The sequence below is a fragment of the Echeneis naucrates genome, chromosome 22 (assembly GCF_900963305.1).
Source record: "Echeneis naucrates chromosome 22, fEcheNa1.1, whole genome shotgun sequence".
In the NCBI taxonomy this organism is placed as follows: domain Eukaryota; kingdom Metazoa; phylum Chordata; class Actinopteri; order Carangiformes; family Echeneidae; genus Echeneis; species Echeneis naucrates.
The window spans coordinates 3,739,153-3,760,241 of NC_042532.1; the positions used below are offsets into that span (position 1 = coordinate 3,739,153).

Below are 21,089 nucleotides of genomic sequence, written 5' to 3' on the forward strand. Positions count from 1 at the left end.
AAATGTTCCCGAGGTATCAACCCACCATGATGTCACCCATTGGTTTGTGGGCTGCTTGTAATTTCTCTGTTGGCATCTTAGTTTTTTGAAGCCAGAAGAAGTATTTGGAGATTTGGAGGAGCAAGTAGATCTGAGGAGGAGTGAGGGGTTTAATCTGACATGATCTGTTCTCTGCCCTGATTGTGTGATACAGTTTGTCAATCACGCAGTGGCCACGCCCTAAAGCTTTCCCTGTTTCACAGCTTTTTGAGACCATAAACTCATTATGGAAAACATTTACTGAGCTAATAAATCAAGTGAGATGTCAGGACATTTTCCCATAGACCACAATACAGTCTGACTTCTTTTAAAACCAGTGGCGTCATTCCTTGACGGTTATTAGATAGAATGCTTTAGAAAGTTAGATAGAATGTTTAAGAGTCCATATCTGCTTTCATAGACAGTGTGTGATCGATGCTGCCCAAGATACAGGATCTCTTGTCTTTTTTAAGAGTCTGTCTCTGCACCAAGTTGCTCAGCCAACAGAGCTTTTAGGTGAGTTCAACCTTGCGACAGATCAGACAATAACAATTCCTCTGCTGCTACCTGGTTTACTGCTGTTACAGTCTTTTGCAAATACCAGAACACAGATAACGAGAGGTGCCTTGAACAGGAATTGCCTCATATTACTTGAAAAGGAAACATGTCTTTGAACCATTCCCAGACTCAAAGACACGTTTCCTTTTCAAGCATCCAAAGACATCCAGGCATGCATCCATACATGTGAAGAGAAATTATATCTGTGTATGGAGTAGTCCACTGCTGGTGAGGTGTGCACCTGAGCAGATATTGCTGAGTGATAGGCAGAAAGAGGCCATGAAGGTGGGGTGAAGACAATGTGCTGTAGGGAGGGTTTGGAGAGAAAACAAAGAACTCTCTCATAAGTGAAGGATATTGCTCCAGGGAGTGGGCTGTGAAATTTGGTGTTGTACGTTTTAACTCTTTAGAGTGATTTTTTTTGTGTGCGATGCTTCTTTATAGGTTGACAGGAAGTTCAGTTCAGTCTACTGGAATGCAGACTGAAAAGGAAAATGATTGCTATTTATCATGGGTCTGTCCAACACTGAATCTCTGTGAGATGTTTCCAGTCTGCAGTGGACAGGACCTACAAGAAGTGATCCAGGAGCTCATTGATTGGCTATAGGGAGTTAATGCTAGTCTGATCCAACAGAAGAGCTACTGTAGCTCAAACTCTTGAATGAGTCATGCTGGTTCAGATTGGAACATATCAGAACACGCAGAGCTTCCCAGTTTGTTGTGTTATGTGCTGTCACTTCCTATCAGTAAGAGTTGTTACAATAAGCATCAGAACTGGCCTGGTCTGATTGATTGTGTGTGTGTGTGTGTGTGTGTGTGTGTGTGTGTGTGTGTGTGTGTGTGTGTGTGTGTGTGTGTGTGTGTGTGTGTGTGTGTCTTACCTGGGGAAGATATAGGACTAGGATGCATTATGGGAGGAGGAAGGGTCAGGACTGTTTTGGTGACAGAAAGGAGAGCTTCACCATATCAGACAGGTGGTCATGGCTGATGAGTATACGTATATGAAGCATGCATATGCAGGGAGGAATTAGTTCACTTTTTTGCTCGCTTGCTCTCAGCTTGTAGATGTGAAACGCTCAGCTGAATACGGCACTGCAAATTACGGCATTTACCCTCTGGTTAGTCTGTGGTGTAAAGTCATTAAGTTATATAGTTTTGTGGGCCAGTAAGAATTTTTTGGGCTGGACTACAGCTGTAGAGCCTGTGGTTGACTGTATAAAGGTACACTATTGGTTGGCTGACTGAGTGTATGAGTGTTTTGACTAGTAACTAGTACTGACCAGTAACTCTTTCAAAATGAATTGAACGTTTTTCATTGCAGGTGAGCATAACAAACCTGAAGTGCGGCAATTTTTTTCAACACATCCACGTATTCTAATCACTTTATTGACTTTTTTTTTTTTTTAACCCAAACAAGAACCTAGAAACAGAAACATCCTAGAAACATCCTACCCAGATGGAGACAAAAAAAAAAAAAGATATTAATTCAATGCTAACTTTCACTCTTCATCATTTTACCAGCAAATATAGCTTAAATCCGTCTTTAACTCATACTGTTGATGAGTTTGTCGGATGACGTATTGCTGGTTTGCATGTAATTTCTATGGATCACATTTCTGTTGCTGTCCATCTATCCATCCATCTTCTACCACTTTTCCGTGTCCGTGACACAGGGGGTGCTGGAGCCCATTTCTGTTAGTATTTCAAACGTATTTTGCTGTTATATAACAGAGACAGTGACTCTTCCGTTAGGCTTAAAATGATTTTCCATTCAAAGTAGTTGTTTCCAGTGATTCAGCAAGATTCTGTTTCCAATCACATCTGGGAACATGAAAACCAGTTTTGTGAGGACGTGTATGTTAAAGTGAATGAGGAATGTTTATTATCTCTATGAGTACCAGTGAATTATTGTGGCAGGTGATAGTGACAGGTGCAAAATGCTGAACTGAACGGAACAATGAGACATAGCAGTAGTAGAAGCTGACCTTTTCATGGCAACATATTTTCACTGCAGAATGAGATTAAGTATAACCAAAGGATATTGGCAATGTTTATGTTATGAGCTCAAGAAATAGTCAAGCATTGTACGCCAGACACAACAATGAACAAAGAAGAAATCTTGTTTCATAATGCAAATGCTTCAAAATTGAAGTTCTGCCTCTTGTTTAAATGTAATTTGAAAAATCTGATTAACCAGCCTTCATATGAAACAGTCCATTTGATGATGAGATTTAAATGATAGTAGGTAAATTTTACAAAAAGTAACCACAATTAACCAGAAATGTACCTTAAACAACTGCTGAACATGTGCCAGCCTCACAGGATTACTGAATATAGAAGCCACCCAATCAGCATAGAGTACAGAACTTGAATGAAGTTTTATGTTTGTAATTAGGGACACGACCATCATTTGTTTTCCTGAAAGGCACTCAGATCCTTGGTCGTGGCTGTTTGTCCGAGTGTGCGTCTGTTCCTGTTGAATTGTGTATACTCACAGAGTGACCTGTGCTCTCCTGGTTGTGTAAACATCTGGTTTTCTTTAATTCATTATTTGACCAAGTCATCCAGTTCTTTCGCATACCAAGAGTTGTTTGCCTTCTGTAGAGAGCACTATATTCCGTCACAGTGGCAGGAATAAGGGATGCTGCAGATTCAGAATCATAATACCTTGTGTGTGCATGTTTCCATTCTGTTCTTTTTTTTTTTGCCTATTGTACGTAGGTTCACTCCCCCTGTTAGTTGGTCCTAACTTGAGAATATGTTTGGCAATGGTTGTTTGCTTTTTGTTGATTGGAACCCATGGCCTGGGTGTTAACTCTCACATAAATAGTTAATTGTTGCCCTTTTGTGGATCATTCCGCCCTCCACCTGAGGTATTAAAGTCAAGGAGAAGGAGCTGTAAAGCAAATATGACTTTTGTTTGCTGCTCAAAAAACAAACATGCTATTCAGGCTGTGTAAATTTATATATTGGTAGATTTTAAACGCATACAGTAAAGTGCATTGACATGAACTCACACTGCACATGTTAATTGTGAAAGACACAAAAAGAGTGATTTTACTCAAGTGAGGATTAAGCAAGGAGTGTTGCCTGATTCAAACTTCTCTTTGGTAAAGAAAGTTCTTATTGTTCAAGGAATTTGAGGAAATTTGGAGTCAATCATCTTTATTGTAACGCACTGGGCTCTGGAGACAACTCTTGGAACCAATATTCTGTTGTACTATGAATGTCTGTGACTAAAAGTTGTACTCTTGCTTGCCACGCCACATTCTTGTTTTTGTATGAAGCAGAAAAGGCGCCGAAGGCAAGAGTTAATTTGGAAATTATTTGTTATTCATTTGTGAGAAGGTATCTTATTCCGCAGAAACGATTAAGGTGTTATTAATATGTCACATCACTGCACTGCAAATCCTGTTTAGACCTTGATGGTAGCAGGGAAGAGGAAATTCTATTGTGTAGTGAAATCACGTAACAATAATTGGGCAAAGTAAATACTCCAACTTTTACGCATCTGGGTTGATGACAGTCAGAGTTTAGTGGTTTGGTGTAAATGGATATTAGTTATATACAGTTTGGAGGTTTTTTGACAAGTATATATATTTTTTCCAAGCAGAAGTGGGCCTCGATACTAATAAAGTAATTGAAAGTGGATATGAAATTCAGCCTTCATAAAAAGAAATTTAGAAGCCAACAAAAGGTTTTGATTATATAAAGCTTTCTTTCTCCTCTTCTAAAGAAAATGCATTTGCATAATCAGCTGCAATTGTATCATTACCTTCCATGTGTACTTGTGGTAAGATTACAAATGTCTCTTTTCCAGAGAGTATTTCTAACAACAAACAACAACAATGGTACATTGCACTTTCACCATTTTGAAAACAATGTCTGCAGATTGGAGCAGACATGCACTCAGCTCTATATTGCTAAGATAATACTGGCTGTAATTTTTGAAAAGATGCATCATGGCAGAGAAAAACACTTCAACATATCCACATACACAGACAGACAATCTGGCTTGATTTTCATTGCCATTTTCATTGCCCCCCACCCCCCCCCCCCCACACACACACACACACACACTGGTTATTGGTCAAAGGAGAAGGCAGCAGCCTACTGGTTGTTACAGACCCGCCCTGCATCTGGAAAGCACTCAGCCTGCGGCAGTTGTTCAGGCACTCCTAAATGCACCACAGGTCTTACAAACAATGGCTGTTTTTGATTCAGAGTGTGAAGTCAATTCACAGTGCTATATATATATATATATATATATGTATGCACCTCAGCTTCTGTTCTGAAATACAGTATAGTAGAAATGAAGTATAGTTCTGAAAATACTATATTTAATGCACACCATAAAGTCAGACTTGTTTCGGACATAAATATAGCTGGGAACATGAAACTGAAGTTAAAAGCCAGAGAATCAGAGTTTGTAGTTTCTGCAGTCTCAGCTGTGAGATTCTTGATGTGGCATTTTGACCCTGGAACAAGAACTTCGATCAGGCAGCAGCCCAGCCGTGTCCAGTCTTTATGACAGCCTGATCCTGTTGTGTCCAGCGGTCAAATCCAGGGTTTGGGTCTTTAGAATGCTTATATAAAACTAGATATCCTCCATCAGCAGCCTCCAGTGACTCATTATACCCCTCATATGCCCAACAGAGAGTGAGTCACTTGTTGAAACCTTTCCATCCCTTGTCCAAGTTTATTCATTGGCTCCATGAAGGTCTGCTGTTTTTTTTTTTAATTTGAAATAGGTTTGTTTTATTGGCCCGTTTGTTCCTGAACAATCAACGATGTGTTTGTTTTGATAACTTTTCCTGTTAGCACTAACATGTTCTGTCAGGGTGTTGCTAATCTAATGACAATCACAAGAATTTATAGTGTATTAAGTTTGGTGCATGTACTAAATGTCACTGTACTGTAATAGCTAATGTGGTTGACATGCAGTAAACATGTATGAGACTGCAGTTTTTACTTTTGTCTCAGGGAACAAGTTCTCTGGCTAAATGAGCCCAGTGAAAAGGGGGAGTTTTCTCTTGCTATCTGCATTCTGTTCTCCAGGTTTGTTTGTTGTCTCTACTGGCCTGGCCTGGATTCAGAGCAGCTGCCTGGGTGCCTCACTTCTTTCGATAAATGTGAAATATGTCACAATACACAATAAATTGAGCACAATAAATAAATCTTGGTTCCACTGAGACTCCTGTTGAACAGTTGACATAGCTAACATTCACCAGATGCAAGGAATGACACACGCATACTACAAGCCTCGACAAAACATCATCATCATAATTTTATATGTGTTTAAAAAAAGTGTTTTTACTCATATTGAATTACAACATCTGCCGGAATGATCACAATGAAATTGTTTTGGCATACCCTTCCGCCGGATAATGCACCCCAAACATTGACTTTATATTTTTTCAACCTTGATATCCATTCATTTTTCCTGGACATATTAATCCATTGTGAGCAATGCTAACTAAATTGCCTACTCATATTTATTTAATGTCACCATGGTCACACACATTAGGATCAAGATTTAAAACTCTGACTTCAGCTGCTTTACAAAATGTTGCTGATTGCTTCGCAAATGCAGCATGAAAGTGTCAATTCATTATGGAAGACACTCATTTTGAGAATGTAGCTATTCAGTATTACAACAGCAGTGCTCCATAGTGCAAAATGACACTTGACTTGATCAGTAGATCTGTTTACTAAGCCCACCAAACAGGCCAGCTACAGTGATTTTAAATGCATCAGCTTCATTGTTTCATTCTACACTGTATAATCTGTTAAGCCTCATATGTTCTTGTGAAGGAGCTTCTGTGTCAAAGACATAAGAGCTAATTTACAAATTAAAATCTCATAAACCATGTGTTCACAACCACAGTAGTGCCTTGAATGCGTGTAACAGAGAGAGGTTTGAGACAAGTCAGAGCTCGTCAGATTTCTTCATAATGAGGTAAGGGGTTATATAGGCTGCATACTCCTCTCTTAGTTACCTGCATCTCGGCTTATAACCATATTTGACAGACACATCAAAAATAAAAATGGCAGGTTGTGTTGGAGGTCAAAGGTTGAAGAATACATTAGTCCCTTTTTCCTTTTTCTCTGAATTCAGAGGCTTAAAACCTCACCTTTTAATTTACCTGTATATCAAACGTCATGCTGCAGAAGGATAGTACATCAATAAAAGAAATACCAAAAATATACAAATTACAGCTGTTTTTTTACATTCACTGAAATGATCAAAGAATTTTTTCTTTTGAAGCCGGCATTAAGTATTGTGAAAGTTAGTGAAACTAACATTCTCCCTCCTCTCCAAGTGCATCAGGCACATTTGTGGTGCGACAGAACCGCTTACTGAATACATGAGGCAGAATGATTGCTGCAGGACATGTCCATCTACTATTGTGCTGGTGCCAATGACTGTGTGCAATCTGGCTCCATCCTATGAATCAATTCACAAGCTGAAGGTATCTATGGCAGGACTGTAAGACCTGATGCACCAGTTATAAGCCAAGAATACTGCTGCCTCTTTCCAAGTACATGTATCAGCACGATTGCACTCTGGAGTCATTTTAATTCCCATGCACCCATGTTTGATTGAAAGAAACAAGTTTGTGCTAGTTTTTTCTGGGGGGTGTTGAGACACATTTTAGGGAAAATGTCCAGTTTATATTCTTTTTACTCATCTGTCAGGTTTTCGCATTATGAATGGAATATTTGTATATGTATATATTCTGTTATAAACCCTGTATTTAATACACAGACTGGTTATAAAAGTGGATGTAAACTGTGGATCTGTAAATTGAAACCACTGCTGAAGAGCCTTAAACTTTCATTCCATCTAATGACCATCAAGGAACAAAAAGAAGTCTGATTATATTGACGTCTACGTAAACATTTTCCTTACAGGTTTATAGTCTAAGTCTCTAGTTCAAGTCTTCAATACAACATGATGTTTTTAATTGATGGGCCAATTCAGAGGAAAGTAGACCACAAAGCAGGGGATGCATTAGGGCGTGGCTACCATATCATGACTGTGCCACCCAATCATCAGCCCTCACTCCCCTTCTGCTCCACCTTCTCCAAATTTGGTTTATTCTTGTCCACAAAACAAAAACAAAATGTGAACAGCAGACGTTAAAACGGCACAAAGCAATGGTTGATGTCATGGTGGGTTTATTACAGTGTGTATCTACCTGAATGTCAGTTAAGTCTGTGTTAAATGAGCTGGTGTGTCTCAACCTCAAATAACTTGATTTGTCAGTTAGGAACTTCATTTGTGAAGCACAACAATGCATGTACAGTTCACATTAGCAGCAGCACAGAGCAGTACAAATCTGTTTGTCTTGCTTCATCAGTAAAATACAAACTGTGTGCTCATGTGTACGAACATCTCCACATCTGCTGCTCTACTTCTCTTCCAGTCCTCTGAGAGTAGATAAAAAACTCTCCAATCTCATACATTCTCCCTATCTATGCACAAATTATTTTACATTTCTACAACCCGTGTAAAGTGCTGGCATCAATTTCTATACTCCTCAGTTACACCAGTCACCAATTTAGTGTTTTTCTATTTAAAAAAATATTGATGTTATGACTGACTCAAGTGACTTCCTGCCTGGGCTCAGTGCACAGCCAGTCTTGCTCTGCCCTCTTGTGGTGGAGACAATAATGCACAGTGGTTTAGGACATGGCGCCTTTCAAATACTTGAAAAAATGTAGTTCTATCTTGACAGACTGTCCCCTGGACCAGATTGAAGTTCTTTTCTACTACATCTCCAATAAAGCAGCATGCATACAATGCTGCGTACAAACAGAGACACTTGGGACAGGTCTCACTTTGGGATGAGAATACCATCACAGTTGGATGGTATTAAGACTGTGCCATATGAAAACACACAAAGCATACACGTGTGTTGTTAGATGAGGAGTAATGCTGTCAGTCACCCTGTCATTGTCCTGAACTCCTCATTTCCCAGAGGATTATTTGCTTTTAAGGCTGGTTGGGAGTCATCTGCAAATGCTTCAGGCAACTTACTAGCTAAAAAAAAAAAAAAAAACAGACACACCTCCTCATGCCTCACACATGCTCTAAAATCCTCAATGGTCCTCTAATTGCTCAGTGTTCATGGTTCACCACCGGGGTTTGAATGTTGTCTGTCAAGTGTCATTTTGGCTGTTTTCTAACTCAGTGCAAAGTCAGAATGAAACATGTCACTACCTTTATGAGCAATCAGAGATGACCTAACAAGTCCTTGAAATCTCTGAGTCAGGGCTGGGTTTTAAACTATATTGCTCATAACTAACATTATGTAAGTCTGGCCGAAAGCAACAGTGAAACACATGTTGCAGCTGGGCCCATAAAGTAGTGTTTTAATGGGTATTTGGGTGAAAACATGCGTCCTCAGTGTTTTTTTATTTAACTTCTAATTTCAAATGCAAAAACAAGATCAGCAGGATTATTGACAGCGATCGATGAAAACACAATGAAAATATGAGTTTTATACAATGAGAGCTGAAACAAAGGCTAATTACATTGCATCCTGTCTGTCCCTCTCCCCTCCCCTCTCTCCCCACCCCTCTTTCCCTCTCTCTCTGTGTTTCCTGCCTCTGTCTACCAGGAGCTATGACCAGATGAGCGTTTCCACAGAGTGCAGTTTCCGGACTGAATCGGGCTGGGACTTAGATTCTGAGTCCACTTCCACATTCAGCTTCGATATGACTCAGCCAAACAGTCCTGCTTTATCCTTCAAATTCCCTACTTCACCTTCCAAGGTTGGTTTTAATGACATTTTTACATTTCCCGTCACAGTTGGACTGAAGTCAGAAGATGTGACATATTTATTTACTTTTACTTGTAAAAAAATTTTTGCTTGTTTATGCTCCACTACTTCTCAGCAACAAATACACTTTTCACCTCACTGGAATTCATAAACAGCTGTTACCTTTCTGAGTAACATCAAAATGTAAGATGTGCTATTGAAGAGAATTGAAGAAACAGTTTTAAATGTCTTTACTTCAACCAGTAATGGTAAACTTCATGCAATAGCAATCATAAGTTAAGAGTTGAAAGTTAAAAAAAAAGAAAAATCTGGTTTATTCTCCAGTTTGTATTTCCATTCACACTACAGGTAAATCATTCCAGAAAATGCTTTGAAACTCTGCATTTATATAGATATGGTAAACGTGCCACATTTTTGTCTATTGAATCTATTGATTATGGGGTACAGGGACTTTATCTGCCTTAATAGGGTCTTTCTGATTAATGTAATAAGTGAATAAATGCAACTAGGACAGAAAGAGTAATTAGGTCAGGGTTTAAAGAAAGTGGGTCGGTGGGTGGTTTTGTGAACTTTTTAAATACAGCTATGGCTATAAATCTAGCTCAGGTGCTACATTGTATAATTAGTTTTCTTGGGCTGCTCTGGTCTCTTGCACTTTTTATGCCTCTGTTTATTATAATGCTCCCATTGGTGTTCATTTATTCTGTTAACAGCTATATGACATCAGAATCTTCAGTGTTTTCACTCATATCTGCCTGCAGGGGACAGCAGTAATTGCTCACTAACTGAGTAGCCTGCCTCAGGTATCTGGGATAATACATTTCTTGGCTGTAAAAATGTGGTTCCTCTTTACTGCCTGGTGCTATGGGATCCCATTGTCTCTGGGATACTTTCCATTGATTCAAACCTGTCAAACCTGCTCTCTGTGATATTTGGGTTAGGGTTAGTGGGAGGTCTGTGGGAGGTTTTCAAAAGAAACATCAGAGCTTTTTCATGTGTTTTATATTAGAAGTTTTCAGCATTTCAAGTAAAGTATATTAAGGTTTATCTATCCATAAGATTGGACCAGCAACAAGTTAACAGACGAAATAACTGATTAGCTTCAAATTAGCTTTATTTTTTGAAAGACAGGCTGAAAGATCAATTGCTCTGCAGTATTTAACTGTAATTAAGGTCAACGTCACTGTTTCTTTGTTTGCAGTTATTATTATCATCTACTGAGATCATGGAATGAAACAGAGCTAAGAGTAAGAGATAAGGAAGTGGGTCAAAATCCAAACAGATATGGTGCTCTGTCTCCTCCTGCCTGACATTTGTCACTGCTTTGGGTAAATACAAGGAGAATGCTCAGTGGAAAATACTACAGCAGGAGCTTTGTGCTAACAAACGAGTCAAGACTTGAACTTACACTGGACACAGGATACTTCATTTACGCTAAAATACTCTGCTTCACCACAGTGTCTTTGTGAATGCGTCAAAGAACCTTGAGGTACCGTGTGGCAAATTTAACCATATATTAAACACATTTCAGCTTCTAAGCAAGAATATTCAATTATGTCTCTGGAATAATTTTGTTTAGACATGAAGTGGTAATGCCTGCCCACAGGTTGTTCTTACCTGCCATTTGCTCAGTGACACATCTACAGCGTGAGCTGACAGATAATTGCTGGACCGAAAGAACTCTATCTAACTCTCACATGTTTTAACACATGTCACTGTATAGTCCCTATCTAAAGATAAGTTTAAAGGGGTACTCCTGACTAATCTTCTTAAATAAAGACCCAACAGATAACAGGTGTCCTTTTAATTTGCGTTTGAATTAGGAAGGGTGGGGCTTTCTCCAGCAGGCCTATCCACACCCTTTGAATTTGACGGGCTTGTGAATTTCTCTTGCGTGTTTGCCATGTGAACAGTCTTTCACAATATTTTTTCCCTCCACACTGTTGCTGTGATGCAAATGGCCATGCCCTCAAATCACTTTGTTCAGAGTTGGGACACTGGAAGCAACTTGGCAGCTCATTATAGACCTTAATGTCATCTACTGAAGTAGGACACTGGCTTTTATGTTTAATTTTACCAACACTTTTCTTTTCTGAGGTTCATTTGGAGGACCCTTATGCTTTGAAGAAGAAACATTCCTCTTCTTTTGTTTGCAATTTTGGCAACTTAAACCTACATCAGACACCAAACTTTGAGGGAATTCTACAGGTTTGACTTGAGGAACTTCTGATGGTAGGAAGCTGTTGTCTTTGACACTGTGGTTCTTGCTTCTTGCCTGAACATGTGCTGTTCATACTGTGATTACGCTGAGCCACGTTTTGTTAGTCTGCTGTTTTCTACTCCGTTTCAGGGGCTTCCTGGTTGTGATATCAACCCTGTTCAAAGTCTCATGGACATACTAAGATGTGTATGTTAAAGTCCCTGCTGCCATTTCACACTGTACTCTCTGTAAATAATGCAGGAGCTATAGTCTCTTTTCAAGTCTATGTCTGATCTGTGCCATTTACCTTTTTATTGTTTATGTGAAGTTGTTAGCGAGTAAGAATAAGCGACCCTTGATCTAAGCATCAAAGCCGACTAGTCAGTCATAACCTGATTGCTTAAGCAGTGGTTTGTTTTGTTGCCTCAAATCCTTATTTAAAAAAATGGAAACTCAAAGAACATACATTTATTTCCTTTTTAAGTTTTTTTGTTATGAGAGTGCAGGTAATTTATTGACTTCCTCCTGAATTCAAGACTGTGTCCAACCTAGAGATATCTTAACATGATTAACATGATAGTTTGGGTATTGATTCTCAGCTCAACAAAGGAATAGTGCAATACGCTCTCTTTTTCTCTTAGCTTTGGCTTCACATCTCTCCTACATTTTCTTGTTGTCTATTTTCTTTTTCATTTTAATGGCAAAGCCAGAGACTAAAGGTGTGTCAGCTATTTCTGTGTTTCCTCATTTTTTTTCTGTCTGTCTCTCTGCTTCCTGCTCATTGTTTTTCAGAACTCAGAAGAGAAGAAGGGAATGTTTGATCGCCTCAGCAGCTTCTTCAACACCAAGAGAAAGAAGAGTAAGAGCAGACAGTATTCAGATGCCTCCACTGATGCGAGCTGTCCGGCATCCCCCTTGTCTCCGTGGGAGGAAAAGATGAAGACTCCAACTTCTTCCCAAGAGGACAGCTTGTTCGTGGGTATGCGTGATGGAGAGACTGGAGCAGGGGCCTGGTGTGGCGATAGCCTCAATGCCTCAAGCACGGGTTCTCTTGTGCAAGGTGAAGCTGAGGTCCCATTTGCAAACAGTGACAGCAGTGGCCGAAATAGCGTAAAAGAGGTGATGGTGTGCGGGGCGAGCACGACTGGTGAAGGGGATTCTGGGAATGTAACTCCTACCACCACAGGCCTTGCTCCTACAACTGATCTGAGTTCAGAATTAGGTTTTACAGAGTCTGTGGTGGAGGAAGTAAGCAAGAGGCTGCAGGCTCATTTAGAAGGAAGCATCCTGAAGAACACAGAGGGTTCTAATGAGGCCTGCCCAGTCGCACTGACCACCCTTTCAGCGCCATTGAAAATCCCCCTTTCCATGATGGCAGAAGCTCCAAAGTCTCCTAACTTAACTTCTATAAGTTTAGCGACAAAGAAAACGTTTGTGAAAGTTGGAGAGAAGGGGCACAGTACTGCCCTAACAGGAATAACATTAGACTCTCAGTCATCCACGTCACACCTCATCACAACTCAAGGAGAAGGTGAAAACACTCCAGACAGAAATATGAAAAAGTCAAGAACCAGGAGGAGGCCTCAGATACTATCTAGGGAAACTGCAGACATGGCATGTAGCCCCTCACCTGGAAGAGAGGAAATACCCAGAGAGGATTCTCCTGTCCAACTCCACAAAGCCATATGGGTGGAAACACACCTGGGAGAGGAGGAGGTGGAAGGGGAGTGGGAGGGGGAGAATGAGAGGGAAATAACAAAAGAGGAGGAGGGCTACAGATCAGACTCACCTCCCGTGCTGGCTATACCTGTCACAGTAATTCCAGAAGACGACGACAACATTCAGGCCACTCCAGATGGCCCCTCGGGCCTGTCAGAGATTTTGCCGCCCAGTGGCAGCTTGCCAGACTCAGCAATCTCCTTGACGCTAACTACAGGGGAGTTCCAAACAATCTCACGGCAGCCAGAGGAGCCTGAGCCTGGCACAGACGCAAGGCAAAGTCCCCTTCAAGAGAAGCGCAGACTGAGAGACATTCGTGTGACGCGCAAGACTGTGAATCTGCCTTCCCAACACAAGGTTTATGCCCACAAGGTGTGTGTTAGCCCTGAGCCCAGTTTACACAGGGACAAAGCAACAGAGGAGGAGTGCGGCAGAGAGTCAACTTCCAAGATTTCAGACATAACACTAGAGAAACCGTGAGTATCAATCTGTTCAAATGTTCTGTAATTATTATTTTCCTTTTGTTCCCATGAAGAACAGAAGGCAGACAAGCTAAAGAGGGTTAGACCTTCTATTCTAATCAGCCTGGTTTGAATTCTCTGCAGTTATTGTTTAATAGCTCCTTTGATCCTGTCGGAGGCAGAGAGCAGGGCTAGAGCTAAGCTGACATGCAACCTGAGCTCGCAGTTCCCATGCTCCATTATAACAGATGAGAACAATACAAACTGAACTCGGGCTTATGTTCTGAAATATTTATATGCAGTCCTTCTAATCATACAAAACCACTGACATCTTTTTTTTTAAACACTGCACATTACATTTAGAATTCTTGAAAATTATTTACATTTTGCATTTGAAATGAAGGTCACCTTTGCTGTTTTCCTATTGTGTATATTCAGGACCAGAGTAAGTTAGTCATTACAGAACCTGATAGACAACTGATGACTACTGCATGCACACCTCTGTTTGCATACATATGGTTATATATGTACAGACAGCCTTCTGCTCTGAGAAGAAAAAATAAATAAATAGTGGTGTGACCATGGTAAAACCCTGTGCTTTTCTGAGTTACTCCATGCTATAAACGGACATACTTGGAAAAATACCTGAACACGGGAAAAATGTATGGTCTCAGAACCACTGCAGTGCGAATGTCAAACATAACTGAAGTTTAGTTATCGAACTATAGTTTGCCTACTGTCCTTGACAAGTCTCAAGTTAAAACTCTCTTTTAGGTAACCAAAAACCTAACAATAAAACAGTATAAAGGAATATTTTCAGAAATACTAACTTCTTTTTTCAGCCTACATCCAGGCTATAGTACTAAACTAAACTAAACTATTTTTGTCTACCAGAAAGCAAATAAACCCACAACCAAGAATATATGTTGTCAAAGTAGCATTACTGCGCCATAAACATACCTTAATGTCTAGTAAAAGGCCTAAGCTTTACTTAAGAAAAAAGACCAGAGTTATTATGCTTATGCTTTCAAGTATTGTAACTAAATGTATCTATTTTGCACGTCACACGTTTTATATCTTAAATAGTGGACTGAGTAATTAGCATCTGTAAACCTAATGTATAAATTAAATGACGTAGCTGTAGTGATGTAGGAGTGGAGTATAAAATGGAAAAGATGGGTAGAGTATAAGTCCAAAGCATGATTAAATGTAAATAATTACTGGTTGTTTTGAATTTGAGGACCATGTGGTATTAAGGGTAAAATCTTCCCTCTCTCCCTCTGCCTCTCTCTCATAACAGGCTGCCAAACCTCCAAAGCAACAACTATGCAGAACTCAAAGACGCTAACCTTGAGCCATTCACTTCAACAGATGAGACTACACTGTGTGACACAAGTACTGCTGCACTTCTAGTCAAAGATAAAACAGACTCAGATTTTGATGATACCTCAGATATGTACAAAGCAAATTCACAAGTGTTTAAGTTAGGCGTAAGAAGCCAAGAATCCAACCAGGATAGCCCCCCCAAACAAGGCCCGAAGGCAGCAACAACAGAAAGTCAGCATACCACAGCAATTGGAGCAAAGAGCCCATCCCCTGCATCTGGAGGCAGGGCCAGAAATGCCACAACAAAGGCAAAGGGCTCCACAGATAGCACAAAGGTGGGAGCTCCTAGTGATTGTGAGTGGGAGCAGAGAGCTGAGAAACCAGCTTCCATGTTACCAACATTAAAAGACCATAGTGCTGGTGTTTCCACAAGTGCAACAAGTTCAAAGTCTAAAATCCCTAAAAGGTCATCCTCAGATGGTGAAGTGAAATCACCAGTGACTCCAGATAAAACCTTGACCATTGACATCTTGGCAGCTGCTTCCAAACTGCAAAAGCCACCTAGAACCAAAGAATCTTTGAAATCTCCAGTCATTGCACCTAAAACTGGCAGGAAACCAAGTTCTGAGGAAGCTAAAGGGGATAAATCTGCCTCAGGAGACACTTCTCCAACAAAAACCACATACAGGAAAGGACTAAAGCTTATTAAAGAAAAGTCAGATGAGGACACTGACTCACTCAGTCTGGTAAATGGCATGGAGAAAGATTATAGGGAGCGTAATGTTAAAGAAGCTCATGGACTTGACAGGGAAAGTCTGAATGTCAAGAAACAGCGACAGAAAAATCTGGACAATAATGCCTCCTTGGCACCAAAGACTCGCTTGCCCATTTCATCGCCAACAAAAAAGAAGAATGATGACATTGCAAAAGCCAGCTATAAAAAAAAGTCCTCCGTTCAAACAGACTCAGACAAACCTAAGAAGAGTCCAGACCAGCAGAAATTACCTCCTGGAGAGAGACCTGGTACTGACATGCCTTTACCACTCTCTGAGAGTCCCAGCAAAGGTAAGACAGTATGATTACGCCTTCTCTGTCGTAAACTCACTGAAAGACAGTTAGTCTCTCAGTTCCAGTTCTATTTAAACTGTCGTTTAAATCACATCTGTTGCAGTGAGTCCACAATGTCCACTACACTACTACAGTCTAATACGAGGATTAAAAATTGTTAATGTTTTATAGCAATACTTTGACTTTTTGCGAAATACACTTGCTGAGAATTGATGACAAGAAATTTTATTCAATAACTCAATAAAATACACAAATATCCACCTACCAGGCCCACCAAAGCTGCGAAATAACACACTCTTGCATTAGTATCAATTAATTTCTTCTACGAAAATCTGCTCAAGCAATAGGGTAGTCTGACAATACAATATTTTTGTGTAAGTCTTGCAAATTTACTTATTTCTCCAAATGCTGAATTGTTCCTTTAAAGGTTCCATAGAGGCCCCTATAAATTGTATATGTGTTTCAAGCAGGTGGCATCCTCCCAGCAAGGCCAACCAAACAAGACCTTCAAAGAAGCATTAGCCATGAAGAGAATGACACTCCCACCTCATCTGTCTCTACACCTCCCACCAAGCAAGAGAGAGCTACGTCATCAAGGCCCTCGAAACAGATCCAGAAGAGTCCAGTAAAGGATTTCCTTGATCCCTTACTATCTGCAAGCAAGCTTCCTACCCGCAGTCCGAGAAACTCCAGCAAAGTTAAATTAAGGAAACCTCAGTCCCCAACTGAGATGTCAGCAAACACATCTACATTCACACAGGAGTCCATTGTGAACACTGACAAAGTAGCCGATGATAAAGTGGAGGAGCGGAAGGAAGAACAGGTTATGAAACCCACAGACAGACAGGCCAGCACTAGTGAAATCAAACTGGAAGAAAAAGAGACAAATGCCTCAGAGACTATAACTATTTGTGAGACTTCAAAAATGGTGCCAAAAGAGAACAATGATGAAACCATCAAATCAAACGCTCAGGAAGACGTTACACCATTAATAGATCCAGTATCTAAGTTATCGCAGTTAAGCAGTGAGGCTGTGAAAGGAAGCCTAGCTCATTTAACAGTCACTGAAACAGATGGACAGGCAAGACAACACGAAGCTGAACAACAAGCACAAATAGTGTCTTCACCTGAAAATGTTTCTGACATAAAAAGTAATACTACCACACAAGAACAGCATACACTAGAAGCTTCATTAGAAGAAGTAAAAGTAGAGATTCTTGAGAAAACCCAGATAGCTAGTAAGAAAAAAACAGATATAATCCAGGAAAAGGACCTAAACTCTGCAGTGCTGCTTCCGCAAACAACACCAACTCATGAGTATATAACTGATATGTCAGCCAAACCAGCTGTGGGTGACAGCACACACTGTGACATAATGACCCCCTCTGATGAGGAAGGTGTTACACCTGATAATGCTTCCCTTGGAGCCCTAACTGTCATTGCTAAAGATCAGGTTACCACTAAAACTAAACTGAACAAGCAAGATGCAGGGCCAAAAGATGTGAATTCTGCAAATTCCACTGTTTCAATTGATACTAACGTTGCCAATACAGAGCAGCAGAAGGAAAAAGAGTTATTTAAAGATAAAACCACAAATGAAAATAATAGATTGCCCTCCCCAAATTCAGTGAAAAATGTTGAGGTGCAGGAGAAAAGTAAAGAGGAGGTTGGCAGGAAACCACCAGAGGCTTTGGACGTTCAAACAGAGACCATGACTGTTTGTGAATTACCCAAGAATGTTGAAAATAAGCTGGACAAAGAGCCTCTTTTACTGGCTGGTGAGTTTGAAAGACAGAAAGACTCAAAACCAAATGAAAGGCTGAATGACGCAGCAGTGGAAAGTACTGACTCACAGAGCAGTCGCAGAGAGGAGCTAAAGGGCACAGCAGCCAGCGAGGATGAAGCAGGGAAAGAGATCACAAAACAAGAGAAGCCGTACAGTCAATTATTTGAAGACAAATGTTTACAGCCTGACTCAAAGGAGGGACCACAGACAATAGTTACAGATGCCATGGAACAGAAGAGGACAAAACCAGAGAGAGTGGTAATTCATAAACCTACAGATACTATCACTGGTACAAAATGTGAACGTGAGATCCTTTTGAAAGAAAATGCAAAGAGTGATAGTCAAGGAACACAGCAAGCAGAGCAGCAGATGATGGCATCAAAAGTGAAAAATGAAAAGTCCAAACTACTCCAAACCAAAGAAGAGGAGAAGAATAACAACACCAATGTGGAAGACAAACTGGCTAAAGATGTTAAGGACTTCCAAACTCCATCCAGGAGTACCAACATTCAGGAAGCTGTTGGTAAGACAGAAAAGAGGAGTTTACCAGATAAAACTGCTGAATACAACAAGGACTTTGTTGAAGGAATTAAAAAGACCAATGGCAATGCTGAGAGATCTGCAAATGCCAACTCTCCAAATGCTAACCTAGAATCAAAAATTGGAACCGAAAAAATTCTGAAGAAAAAGGCAGATATGGATACAACTGAAGAGCTTTTAACAATAAGCACTGAAGGAAGTCAAACAAAGAATTCATCAGTGGAGACTTCAGTGGATGAGAGTGTAGCTGCAAGTGCTGACAGTGAAGTTAGCACACAACAATACAAGACGCTTATAATTGTTGGAGGCAATGAGGACGTCACAAAACCAAATACAAACAGTTTGACAGAATCCAAATGTCCAAATCTAGAGTTGGATCAGGAACCAGTGAAAGTAAGTGTTGACAAGAAGAGAACAGAAATCCAAGATGGAGACACTAACTCAATTCATGAACTCAACTCTGAACGTACCAAAGAAAAGACTGAAATTGCAGATTCATATTCAGAGAAGTCAGTAAGTCAGACTGATGTTGAGGCTGCTGTTAAGGACCAGAAGCCTTTGCTTGATAGAGGCAAAATTAAGACCCTGGAAAACAAAGAGAAGAGGAAAATAATAGAATCCAAACACGCAAAGGTTGATCGAGAGTTGGAACCAGCTCCAGAATTGGAGAAGACAATTCAGAATGAAAATGTAAAAACAGATACCAAAGAAAAGACTGAAACCAAGGATTCATCCGTAAAGAGTTTGACTGAGACACCAAAAGTGAGAGCCAAAGGTAAAGTAAGCAAACAACAAATCCAGATGACCAAACTTGTTGGAGGCCAAAATGGTGACTTTAAAGAGCAAGAGAAAGATGATTTGACAGAAACAGAGAGGGCAAAAACAGAAAACGTGCCAGAAAGCCAAAATCAAGAACTAAATATTGAAAGCACGAAAGTTCTGAGTACTGGGGCAGCAAAAGACGAGACTGAAACAACGAATTTATCTGTGAAGAAACTGGTGAATGAGGCTGGAATTATGACTGCTGCCCCAAAACACAAGCCCTCAACTGCCAGTGAGCACATGGAAATGAAGATCGCAGAAAAAAGCACTCATCAAGCCACAGATCCCAAAGCAAAGATAGACAGTAGCAAAGAATCACATGCTTCCGCAACTGAAAATTTAGACAGTGAGGTGGATAAGATACAGAACCAGAAAAACCTGATAGAATGTGTTCAAGGTCTGAATGAAGTAACAAAGCAAGAAGAGCAGCAGATAAACAAAACAAAGCTTGAGCTGAAGAAAGATTCAGACCCCATTCCTGTAAAAGATCCATCGCATAAAAAGGTTGGTGGAGAACAGAAGGACACATCCGTTGTCATTTTAGACACTCAGAAGAACGAAGAAGGAAGAATAAAAGTCTTGCCGACTTCAAGAGAGGTCATCAGTGATCCACAACAGAAAAAGCTAACGCTCAATGACAGTTTGTTTCTTTCTGCGGCAGAGAAACCATTCACTCCACCTCTTCAGCCAAAGAAGGAATCTCCATCTAGCTGGCTGGATGTGGAACATCGTCAAAAGCAGAGGAAGGAGCACAAAAAAAGACTGGATGCATCAGCCAGCGAGGATGAATCTTTGGAGGCTGATGACATTGATGACTTTATCAGGAGCATTAAGAAGGGTGGAATGCCTTTCTCACTGCCTCCAAAGAAGCACATTCGTAAAAAGTCCCCTTCTCCACCTTTTGCCATGCCGGCCATCAAGGAGGATCATTTTGAGAAGACGTTTGATCCTGAGGAGTTCCAGTTTGGCTTAAGGAAAAATGGAATAAGCTTTCGGGATCCTTCACCAGCTATGGTGATAAAACAGAAAGCAGCCAATAGGAAAGGACGGACCCCAGGAAAACGTGCTCAGGATGGCACCTTGCTTACATCTACAGACAACAAGATCTCACTTGATGAGGTGGAAGGAAAGGATGGAGGGAACGGACAAGCTGAAGCAGGGGAAGAAGAGGGACAAAGCAACAGAGAGGGTGCTGGGAAGCCGACTTCAAGATTGGGAAGGATATCCATTCTCTCCAGCCTCCTGAGTTCCTCCAGGAAAAACAAAGAGGAAACTAGCTCTGCCTCAAATAGCTCTTTGTCATCTAAACAACAACAAGACTTGCCCTCTCTGGGTGCTGTTAATTCACCTCTGCCTGGGACTGCAGCAGATAAGGAAGGTATGAAGAGTATAGATGAAGGCCCACACATGGGTGTTGGTGACGGCACAGTTAGTGAGTCAACACTTAGCTCCTCCTCTCCTCCTCCTCTGCCCATGTTCTCAGCAGTAAAGCTGCCACATGATTTAGATAAATACCTCAAGACAGACAAAGGAGATTCTGAGGCCTCCCAGGGCTCTAGACACACAAGTAACATCAAACAGAACCCTGAGGAGAGCACTGTTATGGAGCTGGCATCAATAGGAGAACATATTGTGAATGTGAAAGGTCCTGCCACACTTCCTCCAACCACCAAGGACAGCCAGCAGTCTTCTGAAAATGGACTTTCTACTACTAAGGCAAAGGTAAGTGTAAAAGTCCTGGGAATAACAGCCTGACACATGAATGTTTTGTGACCTGTTAGGCTTTTATGTAAAGCCCAGAT

General features: G+C 40.6%; 1 protein-coding gene across 1 annotated transcript in view; it reads left to right on the forward strand.

Moving 5' to 3' along the window:
- crybg1a (crystallin beta-gamma domain containing 1a) overlaps positions 1-21,089 on the forward strand; it is a 42,368-nt gene that overhangs the window by 11,210 nt on the left and 10,069 nt on the right. Inside the window, exons 3-6 of the mRNA XM_029494291.1 lie at positions 9,204-9,357; positions 12,358-13,760; positions 15,046-16,136; positions 16,610-21,009. Of these exons, the coding sequence (XP_029350151.1) occupies positions 9,204-9,357; positions 12,358-13,760; positions 15,046-16,136; positions 16,610-21,009 (7,048 nt within the window). The remainder of the gene's footprint in view (positions 1-9,203; positions 9,358-12,357; positions 13,761-15,045; positions 16,137-16,609; positions 21,010-21,089) is intronic.